Source organism: Trachemys scripta, chromosome 10 (assembly GCF_013100865.1).
Source record: "Trachemys scripta elegans isolate TJP31775 chromosome 10, CAS_Tse_1.0, whole genome shotgun sequence".
NCBI classification, from domain to species: Eukaryota; Metazoa; Chordata; order Testudines; family Emydidae; genus Trachemys; species Trachemys scripta.
Genome location: NC_048307.1, coordinates 44,668,630 through 44,686,838, shown reverse-complemented (window position 1 = coordinate 44,686,838; position 18,209 = coordinate 44,668,630). Strand labels below are relative to the sequence as shown.

The 18,209-nt window shown below is 51.2% G+C and overlaps 1 protein-coding gene across 11 annotated transcripts in view; it reads right to left on the bottom strand.

Moving 5' to 3' along the window:
- Positions 1-663: 663 nt before the first annotated feature.
- Positions 664-18,209, bottom strand: part of CPEB1 (cytoplasmic polyadenylation element binding protein 1) — a 75,791-nt gene continuing 58,245 nt past the window's right edge. For 10 of the 11 annotated variants that reach the window (XM_034783850.1, XM_034783860.1, XM_034783853.1 and 7 more), the window contains 8 exons: positions 15,796-16,045; positions 15,252-15,365; positions 14,459-14,563; positions 13,412-13,548; positions 11,254-11,452; positions 6,939-7,033; positions 4,433-4,513; positions 664-2,063 (listed from right to left, as the gene is read on the bottom strand). In XM_034783850.1, coding sequence (XP_034639741.1) covers positions 1,953-2,063; positions 4,433-4,513; positions 6,939-7,033; positions 11,254-11,452; positions 13,412-13,548; positions 14,459-14,563; positions 15,252-15,365; positions 15,796-16,045 — 1,092 coding nt within the window. In that variant the 3' untranslated portion in view covers positions 664-1,952. The remainder of the gene's footprint in view (positions 2,064-4,432; positions 4,514-6,938; positions 7,034-11,253; positions 11,453-13,411; positions 13,549-14,458; positions 14,564-15,251; positions 15,366-15,795; positions 16,046-18,209) is intronic. The other variant, XM_034783851.1, reaches the window with a different exon arrangement.

Sequence of the window (18,209 nt, the reverse complement as noted above, 5' to 3'; positions counted from 1 at the left end):
GCTCTGGGACCCACTTGTAGATTCAGGAGTCTGTTTTGTGTAAGGACAGGAAAGAGCAGTGATCAAAGCTCCTAAGGCCTGGTCTGCACTCAAAACAGTAAAGGATCTGCTGATTGGGTTGTCTGTGGAAAAAACACTCAGGCTACGTCCTCACAAAAGCACTGCAGCGCACAGAGTGCTGTAGTGTAAATGCTTGCTACCACAACCGAAGGGGTTTTTCCCATCACTGTAATACAGTTGTGCTCTGAAGAGGCAGTAGCTAGATCAACAGAAGACTTTTTATTCACCTAGCAGCATCTACACTGGTGGTTAGTCAGCTCAACTACTTCTCTCAGTATGTAGAATTCTCACACCATGGGAGACAGCACTAGGTCGACAAGCCCTAGGTGTAGGCTAGACTATTATGCTGTTGTACTAGTATAAGGCACCGTATAGCAGTGTAGCTTAGTTAGCTTTGCTGAACCAGAATAAGCTATTCTGGTAGAAGCACCTACACCAGTAACAGACTAGTGTTGGTTTTTTCCTACTACTTTAGTGCAGACAAGGCCTTAGTTCCTGTGCACACAACTGCTGTTCAATAGGGAAGTGGTTTCCCCAGTGCTCTCCTATGCAGCTCCTTCCACCTCCCTGCACATCCCCATTAAAGAGAGACAGACTAAGAACTGCTGCAACGTGTTTATTATGTGCCAAAAACTACACCACAGCTTACTCCACGCATCTGTAGGAGAGTGCAGTCTTGCCTGCATATACTACAATGAGGTAGAGACTTCACACACAGCTTCACAAAAACCCCACAAAGAGCAGCTGGGATATGCAACATCAGCTCAGCAGGAAAAAGGGAAAAAATATGACACTGGTTCTTTGGCACACAGCTTCCAATAGAGGGGAAAGTAAAAAATAAATTATAAAGTTCTCAAATCCCAGCAGCATTTCAGTTGACTGCACTGTTGCTTTTTACATTTCTTAAACAAAGGGAAAGGTACTTGTCCCCTCTAAGAGAAAGGGCTCCTATGAACCTTTGTCTGCCCACCAAGACGCAGCCCTTTTAGCTCAGTTACAAAAGAAAATTAAGTCCTGTGACTTTGTGATTAAAAACCTCTATCAACCCCCCTTAAGTGCAACTTAAAAAAGTGCAACAAACTATTTAAAACTATATACAGCAGCTCAGAGATCGTTTATCCGGTCCAGTTTCAAATCCAAAAATCCTGTCCTTTTCTTGTTGCAAACCCCTTGATTCACAACGGTGAAACTTGTCTTCTAACCAGCAGCCCCAGACACAAATTGCAATAATGTTAAAAGCTGCCAGGAAAGAAAAATTCTTGTTTCAAACGACTTAAAAACCGTTTTAAGAGTGTAAAAAGGAACTGGTAAAAACCCTCGAGCGTAAAATATGAAATATGATTTGGTTTAAATGAAGAGCAAAGTCTCCTTTGTTGTTACAGTAAAAAACGCCAGCTGAACATTCAGTTTATGCCGTTCAGATGGGGGTTAAATGAATGGAAAGGCACTGTATGGCAACTGCAAAAAAATGGAGCCAATGAGACCTGCATTATTACCATCAGTATTGCAAGGAATGTAAAAAAGCGCCTTTAATAAATAAAAAACCTAGGTGAAGGCATCTGCATAGACACCTTCTCAAAACATGGCCCTTTTTGCTTCTTGTCAGCAAACGAGGAACCAAAGTCTGGGAACTGCAGAATCGTTTGAGGGGCCCTCCCCCCTCAAAAAAACCCCAAACAAAACCCGACAAAATTCACTGTGCATTAGTGCAGAAACAAATAAAGACCAGCAAGTGCAAACGTGAATGTAAGATTTCCCCATTAGTCCTCAGGAAGCGCGTTCCCAGTCTGGGTCTGGCACTGGCAGGCACGCTCGTGCTCTCTCCACTTGGCAGGTTAACAAAAGAACTTTCTCCTGTAACTGCAGCAGCTCCTGGTGCATCTGCTGCCTCTCTAGCTGGAGTCTCTGTTCTTCTGGTTGCGCATCAGCGGGCGGTGGTGACGCAGGACCTCCATGGAATGTTGCCAGTGCCAGCAGGAGCGACAGAAGTACTTGAAGCAGACCTACAGGGAGAAATAGGCAGGGATTACTGAAGGGGTTGACAGCAGAGCTGGGGGGTGGGGAGAAGACTGCTGCAAGCAGCTGAGTCTCTCTTGAAAGGAGAGAGACTGGTTTATGGGATAAGCCATCTTGCCTCTAGAGACCAGTTAATTGGAGCATGCCAGGAGTGATACAGCATCCGCACTCATCTCTTTGGTGAGAATAGATGAGACCTTTGCTCCTGAAGGAATTCAGTCTCTGCTCAATCCATGCTCTGAGTTTCAGAGGGGTCACAACGAGAGGGAACATTGTGATGCTGCCTCAGTAGGTGTGTAGTGAGGGGACATCAGTCTCCAGGGTCATTACGCTGGCCCCTTACATTGGAAGTATTTAAATGGAGGGTTTAAAAGCAGGGGTCTCAAACTCAGTTTACCTTTGGGCCAGTACCAATCCTCAAATCCTCCCAGTGGGCCAATAATGTCACTCATGCTGCCCAGAACCCACCCCCCCAAAACTCCACCCCCCACCTGCCTCTGGGAGGGAGTTTAGATGGGGGAGGGGGTCTGGGGTGCAGGCTCTGGGCTGGGGGCAGGGGGTGTGGGTGCAGGCTCTGGGAGGGAGTTGGGGGGTGCAGCACTTACCTGGGGCTCCAAGGTAGGGTGGGCAGGGGGGCCTGTGGGCATGGCTGCCCCCAGCACTGCCTCTGCAGCTTCCCATTGGCTGCAGAGGCAAAACCCCGCCCTGGGCCACAGAGAGGGGCCAGCAGATACATGGAGCAAGCAGGCAGACACTGCTCAGCTCTGCTGTGCTGCTGGGCCCCCAGGCCATTTTAAATTGCCTGGGGAGTGCCTGGGGGTGGCAGGTGGGGCCAAGAGAGACCCGGTCCCAAAACTGCTGGAACCCTGCAGGCCACGAGTTTGAGACCTCTGGTTTAAAGTGAAGACTTTAAAAAAAAAAAAAAAAAAGCCAGAGTCTCCCCCCTGGTCAGAAAACCTTTATATCCCAGAGTTGTATTACTTTGAGAGGGGGCTACAGTTAAAGTAACTGCTGAACTCAGCTTTCCTGAGTAGTTTTATTCCCTAATGAAATCTGTCCTTTCAATAAAAAGATAAAGAGTTTGGAATAGAGAAGCTCATCTGAATGCACTCCTTAATTCTGGGGCATAAAGCACCTCCAAGTGCCCAGGTGCCTACATCCATGGACTGCAGCTTGCAGCACAGGCCATGCCTATTTCATAGTGGTACAGTAGGTGTTAGTGACCACATGTTTGCATTCACAGCCAGGTGTTGCGCAAGGCTTGTAGATCAGTGTTTCTAGACTCTGGTTCCCTAGCAAGCTCAAGGCAGCTTGATCCCTGTTCTACCACACGCGAGTTGTTCCTTTCAGGGGAGTACTAGCATCCCAGGCAAACAGTGGAGGTAACCATGTTTTTGCATCAACCTTACAAATTTGTCACCACTCAGTTTAGGTTAGCAGTGGCACCTGGATCCCCAGCAGATGAAGGGTCCAGAAGCCCTTCCCTGGCTGAGCTTGTTTCAATCTGGAAACATTTCAGTCTGTGCAAGTATGTAAGGGTCTTGAGACACCGAACACAGTGAACCCTGCATTAAGGCTCCTCTCTGTTCTCACCTTGCTTCTTGCCTCCAGACCCCACTTCAATACAGATACGGTTTTAGCCCTCACATGCAGGTAGCTTACATCTGTTTCTAGCCCTGGTGGCTTCCATATCAGACCTCAAATACGCCACTGACTTAGCTCAGCAGGCCATTGCTGCATCTGGCTCTGAGCCAGATGCAGCAGACTGTAGGGCTCCAGTCTGCAGTCCCTAGTTACCTGCAGACCAGACACTCCCAGAACTTAGTGTTAAGTGGGCATGATCATACTGTGCAATCATCCTAGTTATTGCCTCCACCCAAGGCTTGCTCTTCTGAAGCAATACTGGCCCTGCCACAGCCAGTAAATTCATTCCTCATTCTGCATTAAAAAAAAAAAAAAAAAAATCACAAGAGATGGCACCTTGCCTGCCCCAATGTGCTGTACCAAGGGGCTGTCCTGCCCCTAAGCGCATATTCATCCCCATCCCTGAGCCCTGGCTAGTGTCCTTATAGCTATGCAGGCTGGGAAGGCATCTGGATTCCCCAGGGGGGTTATCTGAGGCACCTGACCAGGAGTGAGAGATAACAAGCATCCCCAGTGCCAATGCACATTCTGTGGCAGACCTCTAAACACCAAGTATGGTAGCACCCTCTGTGCACCCCTTTGTCACTGTATTGCCCAGGAGCTGTGGGGGCAGACCCCGGTCTACTCATGGACATGCTGCATATGAAGTTCCTGCTCCTGGATTGAGCACAGCTAGCTGGTAAGGTATGATCCCCAGTGAAGGTAGAGTTACCTGGTCTCTGCAGAAGAAGGGACCTGGCTGGGCACTGCACACTTGACACATGGAATCTTCTAGATATGGGTCAATCTGAACCTGCACAAGAGCAAGGAGAGTCAATCAGGCTGAAGTCAGGACACTTGTCAGGTCAGGTCAGGAGCAGCACTGCTCTGGCTGTAGCTCACAGCTGGCTGGACCTGTGGTGGTGCAGCAGTAGCTCTGCAGTGAGGGTGACTGTTAAGGTAATGCTGTGCTTGGGGGAGGTTATGTGCACTGTGGGACAGTGTGATTGACAGGGCTCCAGTTCTCAGCGCTATTTCCAGACAGGCTCAGACCAGGGGTGGTGAGAGCCACCTAAATTCAGCTCCGGGGACCCCAGGATGATCAAAGAAATAACGGTCACTTGCCCAGAAGCCCATCCAGGCTGGACTGGGGGAGCTGTTCCCTGTTGGACTGACTGGGGCAGACAATCCAGGAGCAGCAGCTCCCCTACAGAGAGTACATAACCAGCTGCAACAGGGGGCTGGAGTCGCTCTTCCCTGGGCAGAGTTAAAGGGCCCAAACCACCCTGCACTGATGGCCCCAGGGACAAACTGAAGAAGTCTCAAGCACACCTCAGCACCTGGCAAGGTCTTGACCTTCAGAGAGGCCAGTAACAATCAGGCTCAGGCGACACAGCCAAGGCCCATCCTGTAACAAGTTGGGGGTGGGATTCCCAGACTGCTGTGCGGAGAGTCCAGAAACCCCATTTACAGGGGGCGAAGCCTTCATCTTCCTCTGTAACCCCTGCCCAAGTCAGTGGGCCTATCCCAAGGGGTCAAGGAAGATCTGGCTAGTGCCCACTGCACTCAGTGCCCATGTACCAGGCCGCCCCTGAGAGCGGATATGTCCTACTCCAATGCTTTCAAACCACAGCAGCTTCGCTGTTGCTGCCCAATGGTCTCTGGAGATGTTCACTCCCCAGGCCATGGGCAGTGACTGCTCTAGTGCAGGGTGCATGGACATGATGGATACTAGGTGCCTGCAGAGGGGGAATCTGCCTGTTCACCCAGCTCTCAGATTCACTACTCACCCCAGGGATGAGGGGGAGTGGCCAGATGCAGCATGGCATGTACCCTCAAGGCTCAGCAGTGTGGATGGCACTAGAGGATAGGCTGTGCTCCCCTCCCAACACAGCTGCCATTTAAGAGAGGGCAGAAGGCCCCAAGCAGGTGCCCTGGGCACACCATCAGAGGCACCTCTGGAGGCAGGGCAGACTGCAGCTGTTTGAGTGGGAAACCTCTTGGGCCACCACTGGCCCATCTGCCCCAGTGAGGCCTGGAGCCGCTGCCCATCAGTCCCAGCTGCAGGGTCCCCTCCCCACACCAGGCAGCTTTTGCTTGTCCCTGGACCAGAGCTCTTGGCACAGGAATGGGCTGAGCAGCACTACTGCTTAACAGGAGCAGGGTGACAGCCTGAGGGAGTGGGGAAAGACTGTCTAGTAACCCACCTGCCAAACTCACCCAGCTCCTTGAGACAGTTACCAGCACCCACCCACCCACAGCAGGACAGCTGGCACAGTCTTGCTTCCCCCACGCTGGTTGAGTGAGCAACCTGGGTTCCTGTAGTTAGAGCCAGCCCCACAGTAGTTTTTCCCACTTGAGAGGGACTCCCAGGGATGGATACAGGTACAGCATTTCTGGTGTTTGCTCTCTGGCCTCATGGTTATTTGCTCTCTTGCTAGCACTCCTGAAGGGGCTTCTCTGAAGCAGCACTGACTGGGCATTTCCAGGAGCATGGCCTCTCAAACATCTCCCTGCAGCATTCCTGGCACTGGCAGACGTACTAGTCTCACCCGCCTCCAATGGAACTCTCAGGGCTGGTCATTAGGCAGGGTTACCCTGACCTAACCTCAGCCACTTAGTGAAGACAGCCCAGGGCTTGTACTGGAGCTGGACTACTGACCAACACCTCCAGAGTTGTGCTGGAGCGCAGACCCTGCCAGCCACAAGGAGCTCTTCAGGAGCTAAGCCTGACAGCAGAAGGCCTAGTGTCAGTGTTCCCAGCATGCTTAGGGTGTGGACTGACCCCTTGATGGTTCAGTCACAGCTACATCCTGTAGCCTAAAAGCAACTCAGTCTCAGGACCCCAAGGCCCAGCTTGACTGCTAGGTGAGCAAGCTGCCACGTGAGACAGGAACAGAGATCCGGAGGCAGGCCTGAGCGCTGCTTGTCCTTTCCACCCCCATCACCTGCTTGTGACAGGCAACAGCAACCCCTGGGAGGATCCCAGCCAGGCCTCTGGACAGATGACTGTTATAGGGGATGAGTCCAAGGAACAGACTTGACTGACTACAGCATGGAGCTGGCAGTGTCCCGGTTTGGTTTCCTCTGCAAACAGAGGGCCTGAGGCTGGGCCATAGGAAGCGAGCCGACTAATTGTATTCGGACAGAGCACCCAGAGGTAGAGCCTGGTGCCATTTGCCACACCAGGTCAGGTGCCAAGCAGCCCTAGCAGAGCCTCTCCTACTGACCTCACTTACCTTTTTAGTGAACTTGGTGGTTTTGATCTCCACGAATGCAGCGCTGACTGCCTTCAGGTAACTGCGCTGGTTGTTAAAGGTAACACGGCCAGATCCTGAAATGAGCCAGACCATTAGTGCAACACCAAGAGGAAACGATGCAGAGGCTGGGAGAGAACCTGCAGGGTGAGCTGCCACCAAGCCAACTCCAGAACCACCCCAAGAACTGAACTGCAGCATCTCCAGGCTTGCTCTTTCAGGCCCAAGGAAAAGCCACTATGGCAGCAGGCCTAATTCTCCTAGTATGAGGCAATCAGCGCATGTTCCCATCAGAAGAATATCAAGGCTTTGTGGCTATGCCTCCCCCTTTCCCAAACTTGTGGGAAACACACGGAAGTACAGCATAGGCGTTCAATGTGGTTTATGGTAAAGTCCGTTCCAGTGTTGGTTCTGCAGGGATGATACACTGGGTACACTGCCTGCTTGGGGGCAGAAGTAGACCAGTCACTGGCCACCAGGAGACCCTGCCTCCTGGAGTTCCTTCCAGTTGAGACAGGTTCTGCAGCCACAATCATTCGTGTCTATTTTCCTAAACTAGGTGTGTTATCAAACCCTTCCAAGCCCATGCATGGTTATCAGTAAATGTCAGTCAACGATTTCACTGTACGCACAAACTGAGGAAATAATGTTTCCAATGATAACTATGATTTACAGACAGGCACAACAAGGAACAGTTTGAGAAGGAGTTTGATTTAAGAGTATTTACATTGTATGTTTTGACAAGTGATGTTGACAATTCTAAAGATTGAACTTTTTGAATCTCAGCATCTGTTATTAATTGTTTGACCCCTCCATATCCCACAATTGTGATAATTTAAAATTGGTAAATGCCCATCACTATTCTATCAATTAGGGAAAAAATAAAAAAATCCTGCCAAGCCTAACTGTACTCCAAGAAAGAATTTCTACTGCAAAGCAAGGCAAGTTCTACCTAGTGACAAACCTAAATACTTGGATGTCAAGTTTCCATCTATGCTGGATGATTCATTTGTCTCCAGAGTGGGTCAGATCCCTGAAGAAAGTTCAGACATACATGGATATATTTCCCCAGTCTTTGAGCTCAGGTCCATGGATCCATTACAATGGGATTTTCATAGTGTGCCTCCAGGGTAGGAGGCAGGATGATCCAAAACAAGGGGTTTTTCCTATGCAAGTCTCCATGGATGCACTAAGGCAAGGAGCAGTGTTCTGCCAAAAGAAAGTACATGGTGTTGGTGAAAACTGGATGACCAACAAGCAGAACTTGGTGAACTTATGTACTGATGGCTATGTGGCTGTTTAGCAGATCTCAATGCATGAGACTGCTATGGATACGAGTTGTCCAAGTAAAATGGTAAAGCCCTGTGGGCCATAGCCATACAAGATCAGAATTCCCAGTAGGCGCACCACACAGACTGGCCTTTTGTTTGTGATGCCAACTTGTTTTTCATGGTGGGAATCGTCATCTTCCATTCATGTTCTTTGAGAGGAGTGCTTGTACTTGCAGGCCTGAAATGAGGATGAATCTTGTAATGGAATTCCCTTGGTACCATATGTTTGTCCTGAATCCAAGATACAGTGGGATGGTTCCTGGAGTGTTTGCTTCAGCTTTCCTCCATACAGAATCCTGATCAGAAACTCTGCTCGTGACCAGCGAAGTGAATTTCCTTCTTCCCTAAAGCCAATGTTACTGCCTCTATGATGCTGGGGAGAGTCCCTGGGAGCACATGCACAATCAAATGTAAGCGATCAAAGTTAAGGAAAGGTGGCTTCCATTTGTTTGCAAAACAAGCTGTCAGATGATGGTAAAATGGGAATGCTGAAAACAAGCTTCCATTAGGAACTTGGATGTTTCAGATAGGGTCCTGTTCTACTTCTCTGATGTGCAGAGGCTTGGAACAGCATTGGGAGTGGGTTGTAATGCTCTGATCTGAAGTCTACAATAGCTGATTTCATTCATGTTGCAATGTTTCCATGGGTTGCTGAGACTGGGTCTGGGACAAAGCTGGCTTGGAAATTCTTGCCCAGTCTCAGTGAGTGCCTCCTCTGGACAGTGAGCGCAGACCTCATTTGATCAAAGCTATATGTAGGCTTTTTGCCATCGAAGAACCTGACATCAGAAGGCAGCTACTGACCTGGTACTTGTTCTAGCTAACACTTGCAAATAGGTATTTTCTCCTGTTGTACTTCACAGATAGTTTCAGCTTGCCATGTGACCTGAATTCCTCTATGCATCTGGCAGGAGTCAGGATTGGAAATTGCCTTTTCTGATTACCCTGAATAGCCTCAGTTTTCTATAACACTTCCCATTGTATCACTAAGATATAGAGTTCCCAGCTGTCTGAGCCTCTGATCAAAGGACCAAAGCCTAATATACCAGCATGAAACAGATTTGAAACCCACTTTTGCCATAGACACCCCCTCGGGCCATGTGATTTATAGATTGCGAGGGGCCATACACCCATGGTAGCACTGCTTGTGAGAGCATGCAGGAGCCCAGAAGGGGGCAGATGACAGCTCACAGTTCTTTATTCTTGTTGGCCTGATGCTGCTTGACAACTCCCATGCTGGAAGGAGGGTGCTGAGATGAGTCCTGTCAGGACTTGGCTGCCTGTGAAGGGCCAGTAAAGCAAGGAGGCAACTTTCAGGTATGAGTCCATGAAAATAGGTACATGTCTCTGGTGGTGATCCCAGGACAAGCTGACTGGTGCATACTGAGATCCTTCAGTCCCTACAGAAAGCAACCTGAGGGTGGAAGAAACGGTGGGCCTAGCAGCCCTTTACTGCCTGCTGGTTCCTCCACATCCAAGCTGCTACTCATCACCCGATTGCCATTTGCTGGGATAGGAGGTGGTGGTGAGGCATGGCAACCTGAAACGGAAGCTGGAGAAAGCCAGGACTCTAGGGCACTGTGCCCCACACTGGCAGCTGGGAATGGCAGGAAATCCCTGTCCCAATCCGGCAGTCTGGGAAGGTGTGTGAGGACTGAAAGCTTTCTCCTCCAGCGCAGCTGAGTATTGTCAGTACACTCTTGCTCAACAGTCAGTGCTATTTTATTACTTGATCCTCAAACTCTGGTTCAGGCTACTGGCCCTTCTTCCCATGGGAAGAATTCCCTGTGTCCCTGCACACCTAGCACAAGCAGCAGGTCCACACCAGGTCTTTTCTGCATCAATCTGCCCTGCTGCATTCTGTGAAGGTGGGAATCCAGCCCTGGTTTGATCACACATTTCCCCTTTGGGAGTTTGTCCCTATAATCCAGCTTCACAGGGGAACAAGACTGGGCTTGGTTTGCTCCAAAAACACTTCCCATAGCTAGTGATCTCAGAGGCTGGAGGCTTAGTCTCCCCTCCCCCACAAAGGCCAGCCGTGGCATCAAGGAAAGGCTCCGCAGAAGCTCAACACCTCTATGCACAGGATCCACAGGGACAAGTAGGGCTGTTTCCCCATGGAGGTCTCAGTCAGATGCGAGCAAGGATCAAGGGGGGCTGTCCGAGGGGGAGGGAGCTGGGTGTGAAGGCCCCTTACTGCACTGGCAGCATCAGGTGCTCTCCAGCCATGATCTGCAGGGAAGAGGGAGTGGCTGAGCTCTGCAGTCAGAGGTGCAGATACTGGTGAGAGTGATAGGGATTCAGGTGCCCTCTTCCACCTGCCATGCTGCCCTTCTGGCATCACTCCCCTCCCAGAGGTGGAGCCACCTGCCCTGGAGTCAGTTCTATTCCAACCCTGCCTCCTTTCCTGCCCAGGGCAGGGGAGTGTACTGTGGCCTAGCCACAGAGCTGTCTGAGCTCCCCGCAATAGGGGGAGCAGAAGACAGACTTCCTTTGGCCTCAGGTTCTCAGCCAGCCTTGCTCCTTGAGTCTGACGTAGCACCAGCCACTACCAGCATCTTCGCAGCAAGAGCAGAGCTGAAGGGACCATCTCCCAAAGGGCAGACGTAGCCCCAGGACTCAGCTGGGAACAGGCAATGAAACCAGCTGTGGGAATGTCGAACTGCAGCAGGGAGGACAGCAGGAGGCAGAAAGCCAGAGGGAATATCAGGAGATGCACCTGACTCTGGGAACTGAGCTGCACTCAGTCATTCATACATTGCCGGGACTCTGCCCTGGGAAGCCAGATAGCCTTTTTCCCCTTCTTCCCTTCCCCTGCACACTCCAGCCATTGGGGAAAGGGGGCTCCTTGTTTGCAGAGTGGCTAGTCTACTCTCTGCCCCTCGGAGTGGACAAAGCCCTGCCAGAAGAAGTGTCAAGGGGATGTTTACATGCAGCCCTAGGAGATGCAGGGCTCTGACACTTACCAATAGGATACTTGTGCTTGTCCGTGTCAATACCAGCATAGACCACCCCTCCGAACAGGTCATTCATGATTGCTGCTAGGGCCTCTGCGTTCAACATCCCATGCAGGGCCCCCACGAAGACAGTCTTACTGGGATCAAGCCGCTGAGATGGGCTTCGCACGAAGTTGCTGTCTGCCAGGACCCAGGGGATCACCTGCACCTGGAACCGCCCATGAGCAGGTAAGTCACCTGTGAGTTAGAGCCTGGCAAGCTAAAACCTGGGGCTGCCCAATACTAATCTCAATGGGTTACGGAGTCCATTGAAGACAGACTCCGGCCCCTCAGGAGCCTTATCACTTTGGCCTCATACCAGGGTCCTCCCCACCCATTGCCTGCTGCCTTTGGAGTCCAGAGTTCTCTGCACCATGTGGGTCTTGCCCATTATCACAAGCTATAGTGCAGAATGGGGTGAGCAGAGCACAGCACCATTCCGGGGGAGTGCTGAAAGACTGCCCCACCAAGAGGTAACAGACAGTACATCTCCACTGGGTTTTCCATTTCCCCCAGTGCTAGCTAACTGGGCTCCCCCACCTGTCCTGAGCCAGCACAGCTGCTGGCAGGCAAGAGGTACTATTCTAGTAGGAAATGTTTCTGCCCCTTGAGCAGCCAGTTCCATTAGTGCCTCGATCTCAATTGGCATGGCCGCAGCCACCACACGCCAGCACCACATGCCACAGGAGCAGTCCCATCAGTTGGAACGGTGCCCCATCACCAAACTGCAGTGCTAGGCTGGAATCAAAAGCACAAGTCCCTTGGGGCAGGCAGCCAGGGACCAGCCAGGCAAGATTGATTTTACCTACTGTCTACCTATATTCACTGCCCAGTCACATCACCCTGCAGAGACCTATTGTTGGAACAGCTCAATGCAACATCCCACCTACTGTCAATTTCTACAGGAGCTTCCATCTGCAAGACAGCTGATAGAGGACTCAGAGATAAATCACAAGCCTGAAGGTGCTACCAGTGACCAGACAACAGAAGAGCTGTCTGGAGCACAGTGCTGTTGTTCCTGTCCAGATAAGAGTGGAATCTCAATTCTGTAACCATGCAAACTTGTACAGCTGCTGGCCAGACTGCACCTGCCCTGGGGTCAGAGGGGGCTTCTGTCTCAGGAATTCCAATCTGGCACCTTTCACCAGCCCCCAGATCGAGACAGGTAGTCTAGACTACATCTGAGACCAAGCACATCCACAGTTGTAATAGCAATATGTATTATGCATGAAGGCCATTCGTTCTGCAACCATCAAGCCTGCCTGCTGCAAGAGCCAGGGAGCCAAGCCCCTCTCCCCACAGAGCAGTGTAAAAATAACCCTGGCTCTCTGAGGTGGTAAGTGGTTCTCATTTTATACATGCTGAAACAGAAGATCAGCTGCTGGCATGGGGCCAGAGTCCATGGCAAATCCAGAATCAGAGTCCAAGAGGTCCCTGCTCAATCCACCAGCCCACAAGTGAGGGTTCCCAACCTCCATGAGTCACACGGGAGCAGAATATAGCAGGGAAATCCTAGGAGCTGCCAGCCTTTGGCTAAAGGCTAAGCAGCTCTGCTCTTCTGTGCTGCCACTTCTCACCTTTCCTCCCCATCCTCTCTGCCCACACTGCCTCTGCTGCAGGAAAGCACTGTGGAAAGGTAGCCAGGAGCCAGCTGCTTCCCTGACCTTTGCTGCTCCATGCTCAGCCAGCTCCATGTCTAAGCAGTGCTTCCCTGGAGCAGGATAGCTGCCCCACACCCCAGCGCCCCTCCCAGACCTCACCCAGCTGCCCCACCCAGCCATGGCTTCTTGCTGTGGAGCACGAGGCTCATGGGACTGAGGGTGGGGGTTGAGTAGAGAGCATTTGAGGACCTTTTTTATAGGCCATGCTGCCGCTCTGTGTTAACATCCAGATTAGCAGGTGAGGGCCAGGAGGCTGGCAGACTGCCCATCAGCCAATATTTTCTGCAGAGAGGCTGTTCTCCAAAGGCTTCCTCGCCAACGAGTTATGGATTGCAGCCTCCTAGCAGGGCAGTTCCGTGGACACTGCTGCACCATAAGCAGCCACCGACACTGGTTCTAGACACATCAAGCACAAGCTCAGCAATGTCTTGTTTTAGTTGACCTGGAGGGCTAGCAAGTCCACTGACCTCCTTACAGCGCATCCTGCGGCTGGACATCTTGAAGTAGTACTCGCTCAGGCCATCAGGGCTCAGTAGGTCTTGGGAGCAAGCCTGCAGCAGGGCCCGCACAGACTTCTCTGACTCAAACACCAAGTAGACGTACCCTTGGGGGGCGCAGTGGAAAGAGCACTGAATTAGAACAGCAGCACTTGCAAGAAGGGATCACCCCCATCCCAGCACAAGCCTTTTTAAATGCCCCCCAGCCACCCCATTTGAACTGCATCCACTTTAGTCTTCTTCTGCATGGAATGAGATCAAAGGAACAGCTAGCACTCAGCTCTGTGCTTCATCCTTCCACCTGTACCATCACTCTATATGTTCAATGGAATTAGTTTCAACACCTCCCTGTCAGCTAGGTAGTTGGGATTGGCACAGAATGATGGTATCAGTGTCACGAGTGATGGGTGTAACTATTCTGGCCAAAACATGCTCCCAACAGACCAGCATCCTTTGCTTCACTGCTATGATGCATCAATCCAGGGCTCTAAGTTCACTGAGGACAGCACAGAAGAGCCAGGCCATTGGGCACCTAACCAATCTGTTCATGATTAACAGTTACCCATTAGTCTGGTTAGTTTGACTCTGCTCTTGGGCAGACAGTCCAAGGGGACAGAATTCAGCTTGCTGTAGATTAATTGCAACATTGCTCATAACGAGTAGCCATGTACTGTATTTAACTGCCTGGTGTGTGCCAGTGTGGGATGCTTACACAGTACTGGTGACTGGCAATCCAGTCCCACGTCAGAGTTCTGCAGCACCAGATTAGCTCTGGGCAGGAGTTCCCCCATGTGCTTTCCGGACACTCTATATATGCATTGCCTTGCTCTGGACAGGTTAGCAGAAATTTAGTAAGAGAAAAGAAACTGTGCTACCCTTGTGCAGAACAGTGTGAGAGTGGAGTGTTTACCCTACAGTGCTCTGTCCCATCTAGTCACCAGCATGCAGCCGTGCGATCCCAGCATCAGTGCTGTAACATAGCATGGGAAAAAAGTAGGCCTACCATGTCTCTATTACCTTTAGGCATATTACCTTTGGGAGGGCAGCGAGGGTGTTTGCCATCCTTACCAGGCCACTCCACACTCAGCGAGCCAAACACACGGAAGGTGTTGATCAGTCCAGCTGCACAAAGAAAGTTTCATTCAGAGGCAGCAGGAGAGCCCATCCTGGAGGTGCAAGGACTGTGATCCCTGGAGCCATCCCTTCCCCAGGGGCGAATGCCTGTGTGCATGACTAACCCTCCTCTAAGAGGAGAGACTGAATGGAGCTGTGCTATGGCCAAGGCAGCAGAGTTTGGTGCTCAACCAGGGCCCCCAACAAGCACTATGTTTTTAGGCAGAGAGCAGTGACTTCAGTGAGTCACATGCTCAGAGTTAAGTGTTTGAGTACTGTGCTGAGAGGGAACATTGGGTTAACCCCCAGCTGCTCGATGTCTTTAGAGCTCTTTGCTGGACATTTTTCTGGGGACATGGGGGGGGAGGGGGAGAATAGTGAGCTTTTAAGACCCTCCCCACACCAGCCCTGGCAGTTTTGGGGGAAGGTATTTCACAGACTCCTTTGGAGACATCCAGTTGTTGCCAGCTGCCAAGTTGGGTACAGAAAGCCCTTGGTATTTAGCCTAGCCCTGTCGGGTTAAACACCCTGGGTGCATAGAGCCTACCTGTCCTAGCGTGGAGTGAGCTGGCAGCTGTGGGAAAGGGGTGTAGAGAAGCTTTCCTCAGTATCGAGGCCCTTCCCGACACTTTAGTGACAGCTTCAGGGCTGGCTCTTTTAGAGGTCTGCAGCCCGAGGAATGCAGGAGGCCACTTACCTTCCGTGATATCCCATGGAACACCTCCCAGAAAGACTTTGCAGGAATAGACTGGGTTCTTGTAGTTTCGGGGAGGGAGCTGCCCGCTCCAGGTGCAGGTTGCCTCGTTCACAGCTTAAAACAGATGTAAAAGTAGCTTTATAGGACTGTTTGGAGCCATTTCAAGCTATGAATAACTTTCTCCCTAGCTCCCTGGTCTCAGAAGGCTGCCACACTCAAACAAGGATACAGCTTCTAGTCAAGAGTAGGCACCCTTGTCCATTCAAAGCTACTTTCCTGCCAGCCTACCAGACCCAGAACTGCTAAGAACAGTATTCTCACATCCCAGCACCATTTGCTGCATTGAGGACAGTCTCCTCCTTCCCCCAAAAGCGAGGGTCAGCAATCAGGTGACTATGGAGCACACTGCCAACTTGGACTAAGGTCCTTGGGGCCAGGACCATCTTCCAGCTGTCTGTACAGCTCCTAGCACAGTGGGGCTGTGGTCTGAGACTGGGCCCATAGTAATGTAAAATAAGCAACGAGACCCCAAGCCCTGACTTACCTGCTGCTTGCCTATGAAGCCTGGCCTCTCTTTCAATGCTGAAAGGGTCCTCTGGTGAGTCCAGCAGGTCCCAGGAAGGCCACACAGATGCCCCAGGCCACCTTTTAGATGCACTGGCTGGGGAGGAAGTTACTGCAGCCAATGCAGCTTGATCTTGATCCAGTCGTGACCCCACACCCATCTTTAAGGGGTCCCTTGACACACCGCTGAGGGGCAGGAAAGGCAGAGGTGGGGAAATCCGAAGGCTTGACTGCAAGAAACAAAGTGCTCTGTAATTCCCAGTCCAAAGGGATGCCCATGACAGCCTGAACTGCTACAGGGCAGCCAGCAGCCCTCCTACTTGACTAGAGGAGCAGGTGTTCCTGCCCAATTATGCAAGCCAGAAGGTAGGGTCCTTGTGGATTTATGTCGATTGAAAAGTAATCGCATGGTTAAGTCACTAGTCTGGGATGCACCCCGTTTAATCTGGGGCTGTGTTCCATCTGCAGGAGGCAGATTCCTCCTCCTGCCTTAGGGCTGTCTTGTCATTGATATGGAGTCAGGGACCTGTGTGCACAGCACATTGCATGCTGGAGCCTGGCCTCCATCATGGCCTCTATGTGCTACCACAATGCCACACAGAAAGTGGACAGGCACTCAAGGCTGCGATGTTTGGATAGCTGAGTCTTACAGCTGCTGACAGCAGTGGAGGGGAGAACAGCTAGCATGCAAATCTGTGCCCTGCCTGCCATGTGGCAAAGCTACTTAAAGGTGGCCAGCATATTTGGTCCATAAATCTGCAGTTCACCATCAAGTAGGAAATCTGTTAAGTCATGATTCCACTGGGGTGGGAGAGAGACCTGGTGTAGCATTAACACTCTGGCTGCTGTGTGGCCATCTCAACAGGCACATCTGCACTAAGAATGCAGACACTGGAAACGCTGCCCACTGAGGGGGATGAGGAATTCCCTCCCAATACCCACATGGGGCAAGCCCCTGGCTGCCCTAGTACTAGTCTGTCAGGCACAGGGCAGGTTCCTACACAGCATCTACCACTGATCAGTGCAAGGTGGTCACTGACACGTAAGCTGGCTGCAGAAGGACAAGTATTTGGTCCACAGGGAGCCAAATGATGGCCAGACTGGCAGAGTGCAATCCAGAGTCCTACTGACATTAGACTGCCTTTCAGTACTCTTCAGTTGGGCAAGCTATGTCAGTGCCTCTTCAGCTGGGCAAGCATGGGTTCCAGACACCACTTCTCCACAGCAGGGTACTGTGTGAGGCAGGTGACCGGCCTGCAGCTAGCACCTGGTGTGTGAGATTCCAGAGGTGTTGCTCTGATCCACCCCCTTCCTTCCCAAGTACCTAGAGTTCTATGGAAGAAGGTCCCAGAGAAGTCCATTTCAGACTCCAAAATACAGCTTCCCCTCAGCATTGATCTAGGAGATAGAGCTCTAACATACCAGCTAGAGTAGAACGCTTTCAGGCAAAGCATGCTGGGCATGGGGATCATCAGTACATTCAGGCTAGAAGTAATGCTCTGGATGCTGCATGTCTTGCCCATAAGGAGTCAAAGTTCACTCCAAATGGAAGAGGGTTGAACACTGAAACGCTCTCCTCTCAGATTAATTCCCTACTGGTCCCAGGCAAGGTTGCACTATAGCAACCAGGCCAGGTCACTTGTAGGGATCTAAGTCAGTATTTACGGCCTAAGGGACCAGCAGATCTTCTAGTCTGATCGGTGTCTCACAGGCTATCGATGCCACCTAGCACCTGTATACTGAATCCAGCGAGAAGTTGGTCTAATAGAAGATTACATCTCCCACCTTGTCTCTAAAATTAGCAAGTAGTATTACAGCTCATGGGAGGTTGGACTATGATGTGCCAAAGGCAGAGAATAGGAGGGACAGAGGTGCACCAGTGCCCCTGCAATGGCAGGGAAATGATTAAGTGAGAGATACCCAGATCATCCTGGCAAGTGAACCCCAACCACACACTGCAGGGGAAGGTGAAAACCTCCCCGAGATCACTGCCATCCTGACCTGGTGGAAATGCCTTTCCCACCCCTCATGGTCATCAGTTAGCCCCTGAGCATGTGAGTAAAGCATTCCAAGGATTAAAGGCCATCTGAACAGACTATCTGGAGTCCAGGGAGAGCCTGACCTTCTGAAGTACCTACTGTTGCTGGATTTTGCACCATTTCCCTTTGTGGCTCAGGGGAGAAAAGTCTTGGGCAGGTACATAGTATCTTGCAGGTCTCCTTTGGGTTTGGCTACAGGGATGCTCTGAACACCCAGTCTGAAAAACCCAAAGCAGCTTAGGCTAAACAGAGGCTGCAAGGAAGTGCTGCTCACAGGGATCTCCAGCGACACCTCAGAAGAGGACAGGAAACTCGTATGACATACTATTCAGGCTAGCGGAGCAGTAGACTGCTT